Here is a 21,688-nt window from a genome sequence, read left to right on the forward strand (position 1 = left end):
CTGAGGTGTCATTCAAACCTAATATTATGCAAAACGTTCATTTGTACTACAATAATAATAATATCAGACGTTTAATCCATTAAAGTTGTGGTAATCTTATATAATAATGTGTCTACTGGAACTATCTGGAACTCATCTGCTGGACCTGCTTGACCTTTGTTCAAGCCGCATTAGTCAACCTGAAGTTATGGCAGCTATGTTCATGTGGCTGTTGAAGCATTTTGCCAGCTCTGGTGGAAGCTATGCTGTCAAATATGCCCCCTTGGCTTTATTATTGTAAATAATATGTACGGATAGTGAAGAAAATGTCAAGCATGTTGCATAAGGGGCCATATTTATTTATGTCGAGGCTGAATTCTTCATTGTGAAGTTAATGAATACAGCAGTAATGTCAGACAGTCCAGATGAATGTGTTTGTGCATTTGTAAGAAGGTGGATGTGAGTCTTGTAAGAGAAACGTTTTGAGGGGCCGTTAGAGTAACACAAACACTACAAATGAGTGACAACATCAGACTGTGATCACACATTGCATTCAAGTATCATACCCGTTAAACTAACACAAACGCAGTGTAAACAACAGTCTAAATATGATACTTCTAAATTGTATGTTCAAAGAGCAATCATAAAGCAAACAGTGGATTTTGCAGCAATTCATTTTTATTCTCTCCCTCTCTTCTCCATCTTTCTTTTCTACTTTTCCCTCATTTGGCCTGAATGTTGACTTGTGTCCATTGCTCCTCTCCTCCAGGTGGAGGCGGTGTTGCAGCAAGAAACAGCAGTGGTTTTAAATGGCGAGGAGAAAATGTAGAATGAGTGATGAAGGTGTTTTAAGACGTAAAAGCTGATGTTTGATGGTGTGTGTTGTGATAATAGTTGATGTACTAGTACGTAGAGTGATAAAAAGACTGGGTCCCGCTGTATTACTCAGGCTGCACTACAGCGTCTATTCACAGGCGCGATCCCACTACTGAGCGGCACGGGGGCTTTGACCTGCTCCGTTTCCGACCTGGGCCGGTGCACCCCTCCTTAGACGACCTGGTGGTCCCGGGCTCCCCCAGGAGCACCATATCGATACCGAACTTAGTGCGGACACCCGATCGGCATAGTCCGCTGCAGCTCAGAACTCCTGAGCTCAAACGATCCGCCAGCCTCAGCCTCCCGGTAGCTTGGATTACAGGCGCGCGCCACCGCACCCGGCGAGAAAGACTCGAGCTCATCGGCATTATAACATGTACAAACGTGACGTCACAGGGCACCACAGCGACACTTCGCGGCGAAGACAGAGAAACGTCCCTGACAGGCTGCACACCAACTCAGCTTACTTGAATGTGATTATTATTACGTGTCTTTTTGAACCAAAAATGAACAGAGAACTACATCTGTATTTATTTATATTTATTCATAATTTTATGAAGAATCTTTCTGCACGGTACCTTGTACTTTGCACGATCCCAGCGCAACCGTAACATCTGTAACATCTGTGCAATAACTCACTCATGTTTACATGTCTTTAATTTCCTCGTGCGCATGTTGAAGTCTTTACGTACGACTTCTCTAGTATTTAATTAGCAGTTTCTAAAGCAACATTACAAAGGCATAACAATTTGCAATTAAAAAAACAGGCACATAAATCAATAAAATACACAACGATACAATTTAAATCTTAATTAAAATCTCAATTTCAACTTGGAAAGGCTCTCTGGTAAAAGTATGTTTTAAGTAGAGATTCATAAGAGATCACCGTCAGCTGACCTGATTCCCTTGGGAAGATCATTCCACAACACAACACCCTAACTTATCTTATGTTATCTCATTTGATTGTTATTAATCTGACGTAGACAATAGTTAAAATTCCAGTAGTTTTGTAGCTTTAAAAAGCCGGCGGCAAGGAAATTGATTTCAAGGTGCATAAGACTGTTTTTATCACAGGAGTCTTCAGAAACCTTACAGAAAGCTATGGTACTACCTCAACAATACCAATCACTGCACTTGTAATTAATCTAGTGAGCTCAGTTACACCGCTAAGATCTGAATTCCTGTCTCCATTTCACATCTGTTATTGTGTTGACTAAAATGTACCATTATATGTAGTAATAGTGTGTAATTTCTACAAAATAAAATGCAGTATCCGTGTATTACTTATCAACCCCGTCTCACCAGTGCAATAAAGGGTCAGTGGCACAACAGTAAAAACAAAACTCACTGACAGATGTAATGAAGGAATTAGTTTGGCCTCTGTTAAAGTTGTTAAATATTGCACATAAACTAAATAATGAACGCGGAATAACACAAAAATACATTACAGCATTAAAGATACTCCAATATCAGGTGTTAGTGAACATAATGACCACTGAGCAAGCGTAAAGACATGATAATCTAACATGCAATGGTCTTATATTAGTTACAGGCGTCACACTTGCAAAAGACACATTTTACAACATGTCACAATTTCCACTTTATCAAGACATTTAGTGAGACACAGACAGACGTGACAAAATACACTACACTTAACAGAATCTCAAGTGAATACAGTTAACACTTAAACAAAATTAAACACATAATATGCTTATATTTCATAATTTCTAAACTTCTGCAGCAGACTAGATGGAGAGTCAGCAGCCCAGCGGAAACGTCGATGGCAGTAATCACCTGAGCAGTGATGATAAAAAGTTAGTTAATCCTGAAAGGTTTAATTCTGCATGAAAAACAGATATATTTGCATACTGTAAAAGAGAACTATAAATAAAAACAACATGAAACATGATTTAAATGATGATGCAATAATAATACACTAGATGTACTACAAAATTAACAATGTACTAGAAAATGTGTAATGCAGAGTTGATCGAGTCATAATTACAAGATCATACAAAAGCATCCAGAATCAGATTTTATTCACCAAACACACAACAGGTTTGATCTCAGCCCATGTGTTCTTGCCCAAATGATTCTGTACAACCACACAGAAGCTTTTACTGCGATACCGTGATAAGTATTTGTCATCGAGGTGATGACTGCCTTCTATCTTTGGACATTTGTTAATTCCTTTTCAGCGCTTTTTGGGTGAATTTATCATAAGTATTTAATGAGAAGTTGGTAAAAGAAAAGGCAGAGACAGTGAATTTCCCAGACAGACTCAGTTAACCACTGCAGCCCTGTGGTCTGATGCTAAAAACCTGAAGTAAAACAGTAGATCACTACTGGGACTCAAAGCTGTAAATTATCTTTCAAAACGATAAACCTCACAAATGAAATTCAATCGAACCTGCAAAACAACAGAAACGCTGTCTGGCTTTTCTGGACGTCTTGTCAAGTTATCAATAGATTTAAAGTGGTAGCTTTGAAGTGCAAAATCTAACACTTCATTTAAAACTGTGTGGGCGTGCAGCTTGTCTTTATTATTCAATATTTCAATATTCTCTGATGTTAATGTCACACTTGAGGGGCTCTTGAGCAGCCTGAGTTTTCCTGTAGGGCTCCTGTTGATTATTAAGTGCCTGTCATAGAGTTTAAATTCAAATTTCTGATTTCTCAAGTTATAGAAACAGGGGTAATAGAACTGTTGAAAACCAGTATTTTTGTGCCTGCGCTGGCTACTTCCTGAGTTGTTTTGTTGCATATTGCAAATGACGAGAATCTTATATTAAAATATTACAATTCACTTACTCTCCGGTGCTTCCTGCTCACAGTGAAGCTCCTGTGCTTGTGAGGTGACTTGCCCTTCTGGTTCGCAGGCCTCCAGCATCGGTTCCTTCTTATTTCTCACAGCCCAGTGCATCGACTGCAAACAGATAATTTTATGTTGCAAAGATTGCATAGTATCTTGAATACATAAAAGTAAAGACATCACTCACAGTTTTTACTGAATCATTCAAGGCTTGCCAGTCATGAAAGGGAATGGTGACGCCGCTTCTTTTCCAGTGGTCATAGTTTTTCCTTTTGGTTTCATTGCATAAAACTTCTTTAGCTTCCTGCAGCTTTTGGAAATCTGCCACTGTCAAAAAGAGAGAAAACTGAAACATGGAATATTATGCATACAGAATAAGGACAAATAAATAATCTCTTCTTTGTATGCAATCATAAGCAGCTCCCAATTTACATAATTTGCTTTGAAGTCAAGACATCAGAAAGGGACATCAAGCATTTGTGGAATAAGTAAGCGGCGCGTGAGCAAAAAGCCAATAAAAACAAAAAGGTGATTTAACTTTTACTTTTGCATCACACAAAGATGAAATCAGTCCTTGAAAGGATTTTCACATACCAGCTCTAGGGCTGTCTAGGTGTTTGTCTGGATGACACGCCAAGGCTCGGATCTTGTACTCGTTGATTATCTGTTCGGTCTGCAAGAAGAACACAATTTATTGTACTTTTGAAATATTTCAAATTAAAGGTTTTGTGATCATGAATTGAATAATCAAATTAAATTCTTACATACACATAATATTCCCTGAAACAAATCAGTTCAACTCTGTCTTGTATTGTAAATGAAGTGTGTTTGAGCCCCTCCAGCTGCATTAGTCTGATTGTAGATGGTGTTATTTTTAGCCTGAGGGGTAATTATCGTGAAAAACGCATGTGCAAATGTGTTGACGAGATGATGCACTCTCCAGACTTCACAGAATCATGTTTTTTTTTACTGGTTACAACCAACGCGAATAAATCACTGAGTAAAATGCTGTAGCACCACCTGAGAGAATATATTCTCACACTGGATGACGCACGACTAGGTCGGAGAGGCATCAACAGGTCTCTGTTGGTTCAGACTCCTCTGAAGAAGACACAAATAGTGAATTCTTTGGTTTGACCGCGCATATTTTGCTGATTGCTGACAGGCATTTAAAAAAAAAAAAAAATCTTCCACTTTTCAACTCTTAAATCGGTGTATTTTGTCTTACAGATCTAGACAGCCATTGTGTCACCCAGTAAATAGTCTGAGCCTAAAGCCCAGCGGTCAGAACTTACCGATGACAGTTCATCACACCCTAACAACCCGTAGTAATCCTCCAAGTCCTCTGGTTTGCAGCTCAAAACAGCCTCCATGAGAATCCGCAGCAGAAACGCGTGTTTTTAGCGGATCAGATCAGACCAGATCACAGCTGATGAGTTCAAGGGTCGCAGGTGGGCTCTCCCTCGCTGCTGCTGCTGCCGTGGGTCACTCACCGACAGACTGGATCCCCACAGTTTATCGTTCCCGTGTTTTGTTCAGAAAGAGACGGGCAAATAGTTTGAGGGAATATCTCTCATGAGTTGTTGGGAAAATTCAGCCGACCCTTTTCATCAAATGACGTATGCTGCGTTCAAGTGTTTTTGGTAAATTCCCCACTCCGCACAAAACCCGCCCATTCATGGTGTAATATTTATCAAAAGGCAAAACATACTATTTAGAAATTAGAAACATTATGACAAAATTATCTGCTTTCTATCAAGGCTTTGTGCCATGTGATTAGAATTCGTGAGGGGGAAAAAAAGGAAAAATGTATATTTGTAATTAGTGTATTAGTTACAATTCAACGTTTACGACTAATTCAGACGTTATAAAACATTTTATTGACGCTATAATATCTATATTATCGCAACATTTGACGTCTGCGTTTTATTTATATCTCTGTCTGCACGTTTACCAGCGCTCACCTGAGCTCCGTTTTTGTCTGACAGCGTTTGAACGCAGCAATATTTTGTTATGGTTTTATGACACTGACGTAAAACGGGGGGACGTTCCAGCCGTTGCTATTGGTGCGGGGCGAGTCACGTGCTCTATGCTAATGAGCCAGCTGTCCGAGAGGAAGGATCTGCTCAGCGGCTCTGCGGGCTGAAGATGGCGGACGGAGAGAACAGTCTCGGAACGGCCTTTTCGGGAGCCTCCGGTATGGACGAACCGGCCGCGAAAAGGTCGAAAATCAGTCCGGTGAGCAACTATGGGTTCAGAGTCGCCGAAGCAGACCCGTTCTCGTGCGTCTCCGCGGCCACGGAGAGCCGGGAGGCGGCGGTGAATTGTGCGCAGCCAGCGGAGAAGGAAGCGAAGCCGGTGATGGCGGTAGAACAGGCCCCAGCGGCGCTAGGCGGAGACAACAATGGACTGGGACTGTTGGTCTCCGAGCCCCGCAAACCAGTCGGGACGCTAGAGGACAGCTCCGTCTTTGGTGCCACTGAGGAGGAGGAGGAGGAGGAGGAGGGCGCAGGTATGAAAAGAGACGGACGTTTAACTGAAGCTTTAAGTATTTGCGAGACTTAAAGTGGGGCTCTGTTTTGTTTTACCAACTTAACCGGCGAGCTAGCTTTCATAACGTGAAACAAGTTAGTGTGTGGGCTAACATTAACTCTAATAACAATGTGTGGGTGTTTAGTGGCGTGCACTTTCTAAAGACGACAACTTTTAGTTTATTTAAAGCTGAAAGAAAAGAGAAAACTGATTTGTCAAATGAGCCTGAACGCCTCCAAACTTTAATAGCAGCGTAGCATTTATTAGCTTGTCTCTTTTTACACTGAGTTTGATAGGGGCTACAGCGACACATCCTTCTTACTTATATGTGCTGCACAGGTTTTCTTGGACACGATGATCTTCCCTCCAACGGTCTGGCTGTCACACCGGACCACAACAACGAGGACGATGACAGATCCTCACATGCAAGCTCCAGCGACTGGACCCCGCAGCCGCAAATAGGTGAGAATTTGAGCAGCCCCCAGAAACCCCTGCAGCCGTAGCTACCCACATATAGACACCAGGCAGAGGCGCAGCCATGCTCATTTTGGGAAGTCATCACGCTGAGTTGTTGTGTTCTCGCCCAGGTTCCTACAGTTTCATCCAGCAACACATCAGGGAGACCGATCCCAGGGCCATTCTGAGGGACTTGCTGCCCGAGACGGTGCTCCCGCCAGATTTGGACGACATGACATTGTGGCAGATCATCATCAACATCTCAGAACCTCCGAAAAGGAAGAAGCGGAAGGACATAAACACCTTAGAAGACGTGGTCAGGCTACTCCATGAAAGCAAAAGGATCCTTGTGCTGACTGGTGCTGGGGTATGCGTTTATAACTTAAATGGGTTAATCTAAAATGCAGTGCCAGCTTTCTTCCAGGTAAACCAGAAAGCTTATGTGTCTTTTTTTGTTTTTTTGTAGGTTTCGGTTTCATGCGGAATACCAGATTTTCGGTCCAGGGATGGAATTTATGCACGGCTCGCTGTAGATTTTCCAGATCTTCCAGATCCTCAAGCTATGTTTGACATTGAGTACTTCAGACGGGACCCCAGACCCTTTTTCAAGTTTGCAAAGGTTTGTTTATTATGTCTGTTGGATGTTGTGCATTTTGTACACACTTGCCAATAAGCAGAAACTGAGTTGAATACTCGTTTAAATCTTTGTTTTCTACTACAAGGTGTCATGCACGTTGATCTGCACATTCATTAATCGTCTTACAGTGACAGTCTTAATCCTTTACGCAATGTACCTATACCTTAATTTCACATTAAATAAAAAAAAACTCATAAGGTATAACTGAAGTGCAGAAAAGGCACCTTTGTAAGAGATTATTCACAACTAGTTATAAGTTCTCGAAAGATGTTTCTGCAGAAGCTTCAACAAATCCACTTGCAGTCACTGTAGGATGTGAGCAAGCAGGACGTGACTATTGGGCTGTTTTGTATACGTTTGCATTTGTATACATTTTGCATTAAAATGTCACACCTGTGTTTGTGTATTCATAAAGATATTGAAAAAAGATTTCCAGAGAAGCTAGTGGAGAAAGTTTTGAAATACATGATTATGGCACAATAACTTTTATGAATGAATCAATCCTCTGTGTTGCAGGAGATCTACCCTGGTCAGTTCCAACCTTCCCCGTGCCACAGATTTATATCTATGCTGGATAAGCAGGGGAAGCTGCTGCGCAATTACACACAAAACATCGACACGTTAGAACAAGTGGCCGGAGTTCAGCGGATTATCCAGTGTCATGGTGAGTGATGCGGCTAATATATGGCTCTCGATTATGCAGGACTTGTCCTTGGTGGTGGTGGTGGTGGTGGTGATAAGTCATCGATGTCCATTTTATTTCAGGGTCGTTTGCTACTGCATCCTGTCTCGTCTGTAAACACAAAGTGGATTGTGAGGCGGTGAGGGAAGACATCTTTAACCAGGTATTTATTCATTCCACACAGATCCAGGAGGAGATATTTACACGCACCACTGGATATTACTTCATCATAGTCATGAGCCCATTTAATTAGAATGTAAATGATCTGATACAACAGACTTTCTTGTCCAGTATCGCTAACGTGATATTTGCATGAAAAATCCATCTTAACAAGTCGCCTCCGGTGAAGAAAGCTGCAAAGCGCAAAGAGATTCACTGGTGTACATTTTCTGTTGGAAGTCTATACAGGAGCTAAAACCTTGTGATTATAAACATCAGTCAATATCTGTGATTTTTGGACGAGTGGTCCTAGTTGGCACACTGCAAATAATGCTCGTAGCGGATTTACTTATCTAACGTAAAAGTCTGTCTGTATTTATTATATTGGGTTTGCAGCAGTAGTTGAAGTAGATATCTTCTTAAATGTCACGATGAACACATTTTCAAATCTAACATGGGCTTTTCAGCTCCAACAGAATCAAGATGGTACAGCTCCCTATAACCCCTGCTGTTTGAAATAAGTGTGGCATGCCTTTCCTTTAAGATTGTATTATGTTATAATGATAATAAAGTAAATTCATCCTGCAGGTTGTCCCCCACTGTCCGCGGTGTCCAGATATTCCCCTGGCAATCATGAAACCTGACATCGTCTTCTTCGGAGAGAACCTTCCAGAAATGTTCCACAGAGCAATGAAGCAGGACAAAGACGAGGTGGACCTCTTGATTGTCATTGGCTCTTCGCTTAAAGTCCGACCAGTTGCCCTCATCCCAAGTATGTGTGTTTCTGTTGTCTGTACGTGAAGTAACAAGTGTTTTTGAAGTCCAGTGATGCAGTATTTTATTGTATTTTTATTTATTTTCTGTTGTGTCTTCATCCAGACTCCATTCCCCATGAAGTGCCTCAGGTTCTGATCAATAGGGAGCAGCTGCCTCACCTCAACTTTGACGTGGAGCTGCTCGGGGACTGTGACGTCATCGTCAACGAGCTCTGCCATCGACTGGGTGGAGACTTTGAGCAGCTCTGCTACAACACTGTAAGACTCAATGAGATCACGGAGAAACCCCCGCGGTTACCAGAACAGCCACCAAGTGAGGCCTTGCCTGCTTCCAGCGACGCGGCTCAGGAGGAGGAGGAGGAGGAGCAGCAGCAGCAGCAGCAGCAGCACAGCACGGACTCAGTAAACACGCCTTCAGAGGAGACGGAAAGTCTGAATGTCACAGAGACTGCTGATAACAATGTTACACCTCTAGAGCCTTGTCCAAATGCTCAGTGTCCAAGTGAGGAGACGGGCGAATCTGCAGCGTTACCAGTTGAGGACGCACCAAAAGAGGAGGCAGCTGAACTAAAGAGCCAAACCTCCAACCTTGAATTTCGTAGACGATGCTGGATGAGTCGAATCAACAGAAGTCCAATCAGCAAACGTCTTGAGGGTAAGCTTTAGACAGTGGTAAGGAGAACAGTGCTCCTTCATTATTTTTGAGGCGTTTCACATGTGGTAACGCATCCCCTGACTAAACTTTAGATTTAAAAAAAAAAAAAATAAAATCTCTTTTCATGCAAGTACATCTCATCCAGAGCCCATAGATATGCATACACAGACACACAACACCGGTTTGATGGATTCCTCTGTTGCTCTCCACAGCGGGCCAGTACCTGTTCCAAGCACCAAATCACTATATCTTCCACGGGGCTGAGGTTTATTCTGAGTCCGAAGACGAGACGTCGAGCTCCTGCGCGAGTGACAGCGAGGAGTCGGAATGCAGCGGCGAAGGGGTGGAAGACGACAGCGAGCCGGAGGACGCTGGCGAACCAGCCGCCAATGGAGGCACATGCCTCAGAGACACGATACAACACACTTTAGCCATTGAGGCCACGTCAAGTGTGCAGATGGACAAAACTTCTGAAAAGACTCAGAGCACCACACACCTTTAAATGTAAATTACCCAGCCGACAAAGCACTAATTGTCTTTTTTTTATATATATATATATATATATGTTTCATATATTTTTGACTCATCATCCTTACTATTATTTTCATAAAGTTGAAATTGCGTGACAACTTTGTGTGAGTATGCAGCAGGTTTATTTTGCCCCTCCCCTTTTTTCTTTCTGTGCCCAGTTTGGTCACACGCATTGTGTCTGAAACTACATATTGTAAACTATTTACTAAATAGAACGCAGTAGATGTTTTTCGTTTTCCCCTTCCTTCTTAAAGGCTTCTTCCCATGTTTTCATCTCATTTTGCATTCACGTTTTCAGAAATGTAGCTGTTGCTCTCGTCTACTGTGGCGCACTACGAACGCAACACTAGATTAAGCTTTAATTCTCCAGTTGCAGTCAACACAAGTAAAGATTTCAAATGTTCTATCTCGGTCCATAGTGTGACGTCAACTGTGGTCTAATGATGTGCTTTTAGAGTTGATTCATGTTACCGCTGGGGAAACAAGTAAATATGAAAGCCTACTGCTTTGATAAATAGGTACTATGAGTTTCAGACACATACATACATCTTCAGATGGTTTACTTGAACGCATTGTCTGATAATGCGATGTAGAAAGTTCAGTTGCGCCTTCTTGTGAAGATCAGGCGTGGGAAAGAAACAGTACTCTTTAATTTTAGACCAAAGAACACTTGATCAACACGCTCCTTCGTTGTCATAAGCTCTGTATGTTTAACCTGTCATTTAGATCTTGGAAAAAAAAACTACAAGGTGTTCCTTCTGACATGTGGCAGCTACTTTTTACGGTCAAGCCTCTTATTTTTGTACTCTGATGTGAGACATACTCATCAAAGGGTAGACGATGGTTTATATCTGTACAAAGTTATACTGAGTTGTAATATTAAGCCTTAGGAATATATTCACATTGAAAAAATGGCACTTTTTTTTTTTTCTTCCTTATTATAAAAACCAGTTTTTGTTGCCCATGTCACCTTTCATAGACGATAAAGGGTTCCGCTGCCTGTAAAGATAAAGTGTTGACGTGTAGACGTGTTTGAGCGATGTGCCAGATACTTTTCTACACCGACGTAATTCACATGCCATTTACAAGGTGATGTTTTGTTTACGGTTTAAGGAAATGAGAAATTTTTACATTATTATTATTATTATTATTATTATTATAGTTGTTATCTCTCCTGGGATTCTCAGTAAAAAAAGAAAAAAGAATGAAAATCACTGACCACTCAGTTATTTGTGCTACTGCAAACACATCAATATACGTATATACGTAGTATTGCAGGTGCAGGTGGGGATTTAGCGCCACCTGGTGCCTCTGAGCTCTCCTCGCCGGTTCCTCAATCATCATACGAGCATTATTAGTACCTGGTGCGAGTCGACTCTTCGCCTCTTTCTTCGAGTGAGGTAAGAGAAGATCCACAGTTAAAAAATAAAAACATTTTCCAATTGAAATTCATGTACATTTTAAGAGAGGAAAGATCCACCCTTCACTGAAGCTGTGTCTGGCAAGACAGTCAAAAACAACCTGATTGGTTAAAGTTTTTAACGCGATTTAAGGAGCGTTCATTGATTTTTTTTTTTTCTCCACTCTGTATGTTAATTAGTCATGAAAAGATATACATATACACTGATCAGCCACAACATTAAAACCACTGACAGGGGAAGTAAAAAGCAGTGACCATCTTGTTGTGACAATACAATGTTCACCTGGGAAACTTCTGGCATTCATTCTCATGCATGTTACTTAGACATGTACCACCCACCTAGACCAGACTGGGCCCCCCCACCTTATAGCAATGAAACTCCTTGATGACAGCAGCCACCCCCAGCAGGATGCAGCCTGACACAGGCACACACACGAAAAATGCTTTAGGACCCCCAACCCATAGGACCCAAAAAGGCCGATATTCTGTTGCCGGACACCACAGGACTAATGTATGTAAACTTGCCCCACAGAAAAAAAAAGGTTATTTCATAAGCTTTGAAATAATTTACAATTAAACATTGAAACGTAAACAAGTAGCTGTAAAGCGTGTAATTAAAGTCAGTCGCATTTTATATCTTTAAATCTTTATATCAGCATTTTATATTATGAGAAAGTGTGTGCATGGAAAAAAAGAAGTGTCAGGATTCGAGGTTAATTGACGCAAAATTAAAAATCTAATAACAATACAGTTGATGAGCGTCTGCTGCGCATGCGTAATAAGATTTATCCTGAAAATAAAGCTGTAATGTCATGTTAGAGTATCTCTAATCACTCGGTTTATTATATTTAGTGTGTAGGTAGACTGTCCAGCTGAAAAATATTCACATAACCAAGGCGTTGGGGTGTTTATTTAGTCAAAATCCTTGGAACTACATTTCCCAGTTTTCCCTCAGCTGTCCTGTGATACGACGTGTCGTAAAATCAAACTCAGTTAACAACAGCAGGAGGAGATGAACACCACCGCCGAAGACGTCTGACAGTTGCCTTTTATTCCTAATCGAAATGTTTATCTAGCGACGCCAGGCTTCGGCTCACGGGACCGATTGTTAAAATGGAGGCCATGGAGGATGACAGTTTGGACGTAAAGGACGACCATAATCACAACTATTGTGCGAGCGGCAGCGGCGGCGGCAGCAGCGGCAGCAGCAGCAGCAGCAAGGTCCGCACGTATCTTAGCAGCCAACTGTCGGATGTAACGACGGTCCCGCAGCCCCTCTGTGGTCCAGCGGTGCCGGGCGGAGAACCGGGCACTCGACAGGGGAAGCTACGGTCCGGTGGCACCGGCCGGTCAAAGCTCATGGACTCGGACACGGGCAGCGAGAGCAGCGAAGTCAGCGAGACCGACTGCACGGCACCGCCAGCCGCTGTCGAGGGAAAATTCACCCTCGACTCTACTTCCAAGTTCCGTAAGTACACTTGAAGCGGGTTTAGGGCCCGACATCCTGTGGTTTCTCAGCAAGCTCGGCTTCTGGTTATATTACCCCGGTGTGTGTGTAGAGAGAGATGCTCCTGATAGCAGACAGTCTCGTCGGCCTGTTCAACAAGACCTGAGCCGCTGTCCTTCTCCTTTTCACCCAGTTCTGAATGCAATGGCAGTAGAAGACTACCGGAAAAACCACTGGCCCAACCTGGAGAAAGCAATTGACCGACTGCTGATTCAGAATCCCACAGATCACATCTCCGTTTCTTATGCACAGATATACAGGTGAGACTAAACACGTTAATACTGATGCTAAAAACACATATAACTACTACTACTGTGTGATTTATGTTGCCTCCAGGACCTCCATAAAGTTGCCATTGCTTGTCATTTCAGATTGCTTTCCCAAAATGCACTGATTTGTGACTTGTTTTCAAGGTTTACACACATATTGCAAGACCTGGAACTTTTTTAAAGCGGTTTCCAAGTCCTTCAAAACCACTGGGGCGTGAAAGAAATTGCAAAAAAAAAAAAAAATGCATTGGAAATATGTTTATGAGCTTAACGTTCAAAGCTGGAAACTCAGATTACTGCTAGGGATCAGGGATCATATTAAGATCTTGCTTATGATGTGGAAGTGTGGAAGTTGTAACCATAGGCAGTATAAAGATTTATACTTATACAGTCTAAGGTTGTAACCCGGAGAAAACACTCCACAAATATGTCCTCATTATAATCTGTGTCGTACAAAGTCACAGAATAAAAACAAACATACATAGCAGTTTGCACATAAATTACTTCTATATACTCTTATACTTTCATTTCACGTGCAAGTGATATTGCTCTTGAGGGGAAATGTATGCATTTGTAGTTGCATTTCTTCATTTCAGACCCATCTCGCTCACCTGTTCGTTAGTGAGCCGTGTGAACTTTGTGGCTTCCCTTCGATTGTTCTCTAGCTTGTGTCCCACTCTCACCGCAGCTGATGTGAAGAAAAACAGATTTCAGAAATGTGTAGTCGCTAACCACACCAGCAGGTGGTGGCATGCCTTCACATGGGCTGACAGAGCAACCGTACGCCGATCAAGCGTAACATTATGACCGAATATTGTGCCTCAAAAACAGTCGTGACTCATCAGAGAATGGACATGGCCCTTCTGAGGGTGTCCTGTGCTGTCTGGCAACAGGATGTTTATAGTGGGGTGTCTTTGCGTCCTATGGATTTCCTCACACTGTCTTATTTACACGCTGATGTGGAAAGAGGATGTTCTGTTAACAAAGATGTGCAAGTGGAGAACCAGAAGACTGGGAGTTTTAAATCTTTACTCTCGGTCCAAAATGCAGTGGCTGGAAGCCCAGTGGATGAAGCCCAGTCAAGTGCCGTTCTTCAGCAACGCAAAGAATGAAGAAACTGATTCACTTTCAAAATAAAACAAACTGAGAACTAGAGAGTTTGCAGCTACTTTAAAACTAGGAACACAAACACTTGAATATTGTTTGGGGATATTTAGTTTAGCAACGGACTCTTCTTTTTTTACTGTATTCAACGGGTTTGTTGACGGTTCTGCTGTATGGACATTTTATTGTGGAGTGAGAAAAAGAGAGAAAAGAGGTAATTGTGGCGTGCTAATATTTATAAAGTGAGGGGGTTTGAGCTGTCCATAAAGTCAAAAGCATCGACGGCCTGGTCTAATAGAAATATGAGTCATACGTCAATACATGCTGAAGGTTTTAAAAGGAGGCCTCCACAGAGAGAAATGTGATATTCTGACATGACTGTGGTCTCCATCAAACACGGAGCATCCAGCATTGTGAAACTCGAACTGAGTGGCTTTTTTCCCTTCGCTTTGTTTTCCCTAGTTACATCTACAAGTGTGTTTGCCAGCAGCACTCTGAGCTGCTCTACAGTGATCTGACGTCAAAAATAACAAGTCACCTGCAGCAGGTTTCCACACAGCTACAAGTAAGTAGAGTCAAATGCGTGGAAATTATCGTACGCGGCACATTTGGAAAGTGTTAACGCTTTTATTTGAATGTCTTGCAGGCCAGCCCACCTGAGAACCTTATCGAGAACTTCAACGTTGCACTGACACAATACACAGCTTCTCTTCAATGTATAGTTCCTGTCTTCATATACTTGGTAGGAATCATTCTGTTATTTTTTATTTATTTTTTTTAATAAAATATTGACAGTGCAGAATTTAAGTATACCTTTGTATTAGGTTGATTCTGTGCAGGTTTACTGATTTTTCCCCATTATTAATGTTTTTCAGAACAAGTTCTACATCGAGTCAAAGCTCAACAGAGACTTAAGGGAGGATCTGATGAAGCTGTTCGCCGATCACGTCGCAGAAAAACATGTGAACACACTGATGCGTGAGTGTGCTGCTTCATGTTATCGCCCCCTCGGCTCGACGTATGTCAGTGACTCGGAAAGAATTTGCACTCTGCTCATGATAGTTGTGAATATGTAACAAAGCTGTCACCTTCACATCACAAAAAAAGAAAGAAAACATTCTCATTTTGGCCAAACGAATGATTGACAATAGAGAAGCAAAGTCCATAGACCATATTTTTAGTTTATCAGTTTAGTTATACTGACATCACTTATCCAACTTTTGGTTATGCAGTCTTTAATTATATATCTAGTCTTGTATGCCACCAAACTGCAACTTCTTTCTTTCTTTGTTTTTCTTTTTGTCAAGAACATACAACACATGAAGGCAATTTTAGAAGCAAAAAAGGGAAGAGATACATAAATAGAAAACCCCACCCAAAACCACAACACAGCGCTGCTTATGTAAAAACAAGGTTAGCAGAACATATGTGGCTCGTTTAACCGAAACTGAAATTAAACGCAAAGCACAAGTCATCGTAGGCAGACTGATCTTATCTTCCAGAGAGAGAGAGGGCTTCTGTCCAAAAAACGGTACAGTGGAAACAGGTGTGAGGGTACACCCTGGACAGGTCGCCAGTCTATTGCAGAGCTAACACAGAGAGACATGGATTCGAACCCCGGACCTTCTTGCCGTGAAGGTGCGGCCACTGTGCCGCCCTTGCTCGTGTCTTTTAAATTGAAAATGAGAAGTAGTTTGTGGCACAGTTCAAACAGGATCAAAAACGTTTCACCTCCTGCTCATTGCGCCTCATTGACTACAACAATGTCCCCAATGTGTCCACTGGAAGGTGTGGTTTGACTATTGACTTTATTCCTGGCTGTCACAAATAACTTCTGATCCACTCGTTCTTTTCAGCTCTTCTCATCAAAGCTCATGCCATGCCATTTCAAGTGCAGCCGTCGACGATGGCCAGCGTGGTTAAGGGCCTCTACAGCCTCCGGCCAGGTGACCTATATATTTGAAAGATTGACATAAAACAAAAAAGCAAACACTTTAGCTCACCTTCTTGTGATTAACTGATTCCTGGGGTCTTCTTTCAGAGTGGGCCCAGCTGGCACCATCTCTCTTCTCTGGCTTCATTCCCCAAATCAACCCCCCCGCTGTGGAGTCTCTACTGTCTGACTACGCCGCTCGCGACCAGAAGCTGCAGATGGAGCTCTCCATGAACGGGTTTCCACGGTCAGTTTTCTTTAAGCCTTGGATTCAGACAGATCAGTAAATCAGAACTTTAAATGCACGGCGCTTGTCTTCTCTTCCAGGGGTGACCAGTCTCGCAAACGAGCCAGCGACGATTCCTGATAGCAGGACCGGCGTCGCCGAGAATCTTATCAACTGTTACTGTGCCTCCTACATCTTTATCACAAGTTCTCTCACCGGACTAGGTACAACGTTAACAATGTGTCAGTTTCATCTCTCTCGACTCGAGGTCAGAAAACACTGTGAACAACTAACGTGACGTTGAGCAAAAGCTTAATCCTACTGCACTAAATAAAAAAAACAAACAAACAAACATACAAAAAAAAAAAAGCACACAGACTAATGCATCCAGCTTCAGGAATGGCTGAGATGGATTTCTTCGTGTTCTGATCACTTGAAGAGTGCCTTCATGGGGAGCGTTTGATTGGATAACTTGACGAGGGATAGGCCGAGTATTTCATTCCTAACCTTTTAACGTGGAAGTGTCATTTTGATAGGCTGGTCTAGTCGAGACTTTCTATTGCTGCTAATAATACTGTCCACTTGTTAATACCACGTACCCCTTTTGTTTTGTTTTGTCTTTCTTCACGTACTGTGTGCAGTCAACACAAACAAGTGCGAAAGGAAGTGGGAACTAAGTCTTCGACCTCAGCTTACGATTCTCTTCTTCGTGATGCCTTTACTGTGTCGTTAAACCAGATTGTATTTTCCAGTTATGCCAAAGAGGATTGCAGTTCTTTTCCTTCCTTTATACGCAACACATCGGATTCAAGCTGACACTGTTAATTTTGTATGCTGTCCAACTCACTGAGCCATTTAATTTTTTATACTAACCAGTTTTGAGCTTATGTTTACTCTTGTGTTTATTAGTCTTGGGTCAAATTCTACCTTTAAACATAGCCTTTTAGCCTTGCGTGTAGTATTAGCAGAGATTACCGTGCAGGAAATCACACCCGAGTGCCAGAAAGTTCAGACGACCACAGGAACAGTATTTGTAGGATTTTCCCGATTTTACGACTTGCCTGAATCGGCACTTAACTGTAGACACGTCAACCCGATCTGGCGCACTTGTGCATTTGTTGCTCCTAACATGTACGCTCTGCTCTTGATGTAAATAGTTTGCGTAACTGTCTGTACACTAGCTTTTGTCACGGGTGCATTTTTATTAAATTAATCACTCGAGTAGACGTATCGGATAGAAGGTCTTACGCTGTTTTAAGTGTAATTAGACGTTCAGTCCTGCTTTTTTTTATTATTTTTTTTGTTTTCTTGTGTGGTTCTCATCGTCTTTCAGATATACTAATTTTATTAATCATGGGACACGAGACACAGACAGGATTCCGTTTACCGTTGATCAAGACTTTAAAATCACGTCAATAAGAAGGCATTATAATAAACCTGATGAAGTAAAGGAAAATCTGAATCATTGCTGATGCCAAACACTGGATGTACTATCTCTTTAACTTGCTGCAAAAAAAAAAAACAAAAAAGAAAAACATCCCTGTTAAAACTGTGAATAAAATTCCACTTGGCTTAAAAGCTGTTTCAGAAATCTGTTGCAAATATGTTGTTGTCTCCGAAACCAATACAACTGACCCTAACCCTTGAATCTGAAGTCAGAGATTTACATGCACCTCAGGCAAATACACTATATTACCAAAAGTATTCGCTCACCTGCCTTTACTCATTCTATGAACTGAAGTGCCATCCCATTCCTAACTCATAGAATTCAATATGATGTCGGTCCACCTTTTGCAGCTATTACAGCTTCAACTCTTCTGGGAAGACTGTCCACAAGGTTGAGGAGAGTGTTTATAGGAATTTTTGACCATTCTTCCAAAAGCGCATTGGTGAGGTCACACACTGATGTTGGTCGAGAAGGCCTGGCTCTCAGTCTCCGCTCTAATTCATCCCAAAGGTGTTCTATCGGGTTCAGGTCAGGACTCTGTGCAGGCCAGTCAAGTTCATCCACACCAGACTCTGTCATCCACGTCGTCATGGACCTTGCTTTGTGCACTGGTGCACAGTCATGTTGGAAGAGGAAGGGGCCCGCTCCAAACTGTTCCCACAAGGTTGGGAGCATGGAATTGTCCAAAATGTTTTGGTATCCTGAAGCATTCAATGTTCCTTTCACTGGAACTAAGGGGCCAAGCCCAGCTCCTGAAAAACAACCCCATACCATAATTCCTCCTCCACCAAATTTCACAGTTGGCACAATGCAATCTGAAATGTACCGTTCTCCTGGCAACCTCCAAACCCAGACTCGTCCATCAGATTGCCAGATGGAAAAGCGTGATTCATCACTCCAGAGAACGCGTCTCCACTGCTCTAGAGGCCAGTGGCGGCGTGCTTTACACCATTGCATCTGACGCCTTGCATTGCACTTGGTGATGTGTGGCTTGGCTGCAGCTGCTCGGCCATGGAAACCCATTCCATGAAGCTCTCTGCGTACTGTACTTGGGCTAATCTGAAGGTCACATGAAGTTTGTAGCTCTGTAGCAATTGACTGTGCAGAAAGTCGGCGACCTCTTTGCACTATGCGCTTCAGCATCCGCTGACCCCTCTCCGTCACTTTACGTGGCCTACCACTTCGTGGCTGAGTTGCTGTTTTTCCCAAACGCTTCCATTTTGTTATAATAGAGCTGACAGTTGACTGTGGAATATTTAGGAGCGAGGAAATTTCACGACTGGATTTGTTGCACAAGTGGCATCCTATGACAGTTCCACGCTGGAATTCACTGAGCTCCTGAGAGCGGCCCATTCTTTCACAAATGTCTTGTTTCACAGTCTGCATGCCTGAGTGCTTGAATTTATACACCTGGGGCCAGGCCAAGTGATTAGAACACCTGATTCTGATCATTTGAATGGGTGAGCGAATACTTTTGGTAATATAGTGTAGGTCAGTTAATGTTACTGCTTCATTTTAAGAATGTGAATTGTGAAGTTTATCTCGTTTCTAGTGGGTCAGAAGTTTATATCATAAACCTTGTTAGCATTTATTAGCACGGCCTTTAAGTTGTTTAACTTGGGAGAAACATTTCGGGTAGCCTTTCACAGGCTTCTTACAATAATTTGCAGAAAAATAACACGCTTTTTCATTTCTTCTCACACATGTTCTAGTGGATTGATCTGTTTGGACACTCCAGTGCCTCCACTCTGTTGTCCTTTAGCCATTTTGGCACAATTTAGAAGTATCCTAGGGGTTCGTTTGGAAGACCTGTTTGCTACCGAGTTTCAGCTTCCATGCTGATGTCTAGAGATGTTGCTTTACTATATCCACGTAATCTTCCTTCCTTGTGATCCATCTGTTGTCTGAAGTGCACCAGTCCCTCCTGAAGCAAGGCAGCCCCTGCAACTTGATGCTGCCACCCCCGTGCTTCACAGTAGGGATGGATGGTGATTTTTGGCCTGCAAGCCTCGCCCCTTTTTTTCCCCTTCACACATAACAGTGGTCATTATGGTCAGACCTGAGGACATTTCTCCAACGAGTAACATCTTTTTGTTTTATAGCCGTTTTGGAGCAGTGGCTTCTCCCTTGCTGAGTCAACGTAAGGCTTGCCTAACTGTGGATATAGATGTTTTTGTTCCTGTTTCCTTCAGTCTATTCTTAAGGTGCGCTCATCTTCAGGAGACAAAATGCATCTCTGTCCTAAGCAGTATGACGGCTACTCCGTCTCATGGTGTGAGTTTTTACAGAAAAATGTAAATGTGGCACCTTGAGGCGTTTGGAAATTGCTCGCAACGATGAATCAGACTTGTGCAGGCCCAGATTTTCCCATGATGTCAAACAAAGAGGGAATGAGTGAAGGTAGGCCTTTAAGTACATGCACAGGTACCCCTCCAGTTGACGCAAATTATGTCAGTGAGCCAATCAGAAAGCTCAGGCTAGTGGATTGATCTGTTTGGACACTCCAGTGCCTCCACTCTGTTGTCCTTTAGCCATTTTGGCACAATTTAGAAGTATCCTAGGGGTTCGTTTGGAAGACCTGTTTGCTACCGAGTTTCAGCTTCCATGCTGATGTCTAGAGATGTTGCTTTACTATATCCACGTAATCTTCCTTCCTTGTGATCCATCTGTTGTCTGAAGTGCACCAGTCCCTCCTGAAGCAAGGCAGCCCCTGCAACTTGATGCTGCCACCCCCGTGCTTCACAGTAGGGATGGATGGTGATTTTTGGCCTGCAAGCCTCGCCCCTTTTTTTCCCCTTCACACATAACAGTGGTCATTATGGTCAGACCTGAGGACATTTCTCCAACGAGTAACATCTTTTTGTTTTATAGCCGTTTTGGAGCAGTGGCTTCTCCCTTGCTGAGTCAACGTAAGGCTTGCCTAACTGTGGATATAGATGTTTTTGTTCCTGTTTCCTTCAGTCTATTCTTAAGGTGCGCTCATCTTCAGGAGACAAAATGCTTCTCTGTCCTAAGCAGTATGACGGCTACTCCGTCTCATGGTGTGAGTTTTTACAGAAAAATGTAAATGTGGCACCTTGAGGCGTTTGGAAATTGCTCGCAACGATGAATCAGACTTGTGCAGGCCCAGATTTTCCCATGATGTCAAACAAAGAGGGAATGAGTGAAGGTAGGCCTTTAAGTACATGCACAGGTACCCCTCCAGTTGACGCAAATTATGTCAGTGAGCCAATCAGAAAGCTCAGGCTGCTTAAAGGCACAGTTTACACACAGAGTATATGAGTAAATGTCTGACCCGCTGGAATTGTGATGTAGTGAAACAGCTGAACTGTGAACAATTGTTAGAAAAAATAAGTTGTGCATAAAGCAGATGTCCCAGCATTTTGCACAAGCTATATTGCAGTGGTTAAAAAAAAAATCTGTTTTCCAAAGTGTATGTAAACCTCAGACTTCAAGCATTTGTCCAATATATAGATGTGTTTTACTGCCTCAGTTTGTTTGAAAAGTGTGTTTGATCAGCTGCTGTGCTAACATAAGTGTGTGTGTGAGAGAGGTTCGACAAGAGGCTTCTAAATCTGTAAGACTTCGATGGACCACTGGAGGAGGAATCCCTTTACAGCACGCGCCCCCCTTGGCCAATGAGGAGGGTCGCCACCCAGACACATGGGGCAGGCCTCCCCAAAATAA

General features: G+C 42.5%; 3 protein-coding genes across 3 annotated transcripts; 2 read left to right on the forward strand and 1 right to left on the reverse strand.

The window, feature by feature from the left end:
- Positions 1-1,381: 1,381 nt before the first annotated feature.
- dnajc12 (DnaJ (Hsp40) homolog, subfamily C, member 12) lies at positions 1,382-5,298 on the reverse strand. Its single transcript, XM_084561211.1, has 5 exons — positions 4,963-5,298; positions 4,262-4,340; positions 3,855-3,994; positions 3,667-3,781; positions 1,382-2,649 (listed from the first exon to the last, which is right to left on the reverse strand). Exons 1-5 carry the CDS (start codon positions 5,038-5,040, stop codon positions 2,567-2,569), a joined length of 495 nt encoding a protein of 164 aa, XP_084417337.1. The 5' UTR covers positions 5,041-5,298; the 3' UTR covers positions 1,382-2,566.
- Positions 5,299-5,442: 144 nt separating this feature from the next.
- Positions 5,443-11,335, forward strand: sirt1 (sirtuin 1). Its single transcript, XM_084561917.1, has 9 exons — positions 5,443-6,179; positions 6,539-6,661; positions 6,787-7,022; positions 7,122-7,274; positions 7,809-7,956; positions 8,058-8,137; positions 8,722-8,905; positions 9,013-9,564; positions 9,777-11,335. The coding sequence occupies exons 1-9, from the start codon at positions 5,816-5,818 to the stop codon at positions 10,064-10,066; spliced, it is 2,130 nt and encodes a 709-aa protein (XP_084418043.1). The 5' UTR covers positions 5,443-5,815; the 3' UTR covers positions 10,067-11,335.
- Positions 11,336-12,374: 1,039 nt separating this feature from the next.
- Positions 12,375-18,233, forward strand: cacul1 (CDK2 associated cullin domain 1). The gene is made up of 8 exons (XM_084562180.1): positions 12,375-12,983; positions 13,156-13,282; positions 14,858-14,960; positions 15,042-15,137; positions 15,271-15,373; positions 16,252-16,341; positions 16,437-16,575; positions 16,656-18,233. The coding sequence occupies exons 1-8, from the start codon at positions 12,629-12,631 to the stop codon at positions 16,693-16,695; spliced, it is 1,053 nt and encodes a 350-aa protein (XP_084418306.1). The 5' UTR covers positions 12,375-12,628; the 3' UTR covers positions 16,696-18,233.
- Positions 18,234-21,688: the final 3,455 nt, after the last annotated feature.

The sequence above is a fragment of the Chelon labrosus genome, assembly GCF_963514085.1.
Source record: "Chelon labrosus genome assembly, chromosome: 15".
NCBI classification, from domain to species: Eukaryota; Metazoa; Chordata; class Actinopteri; order Mugiliformes; family Mugilidae; genus Chelon; species Chelon labrosus.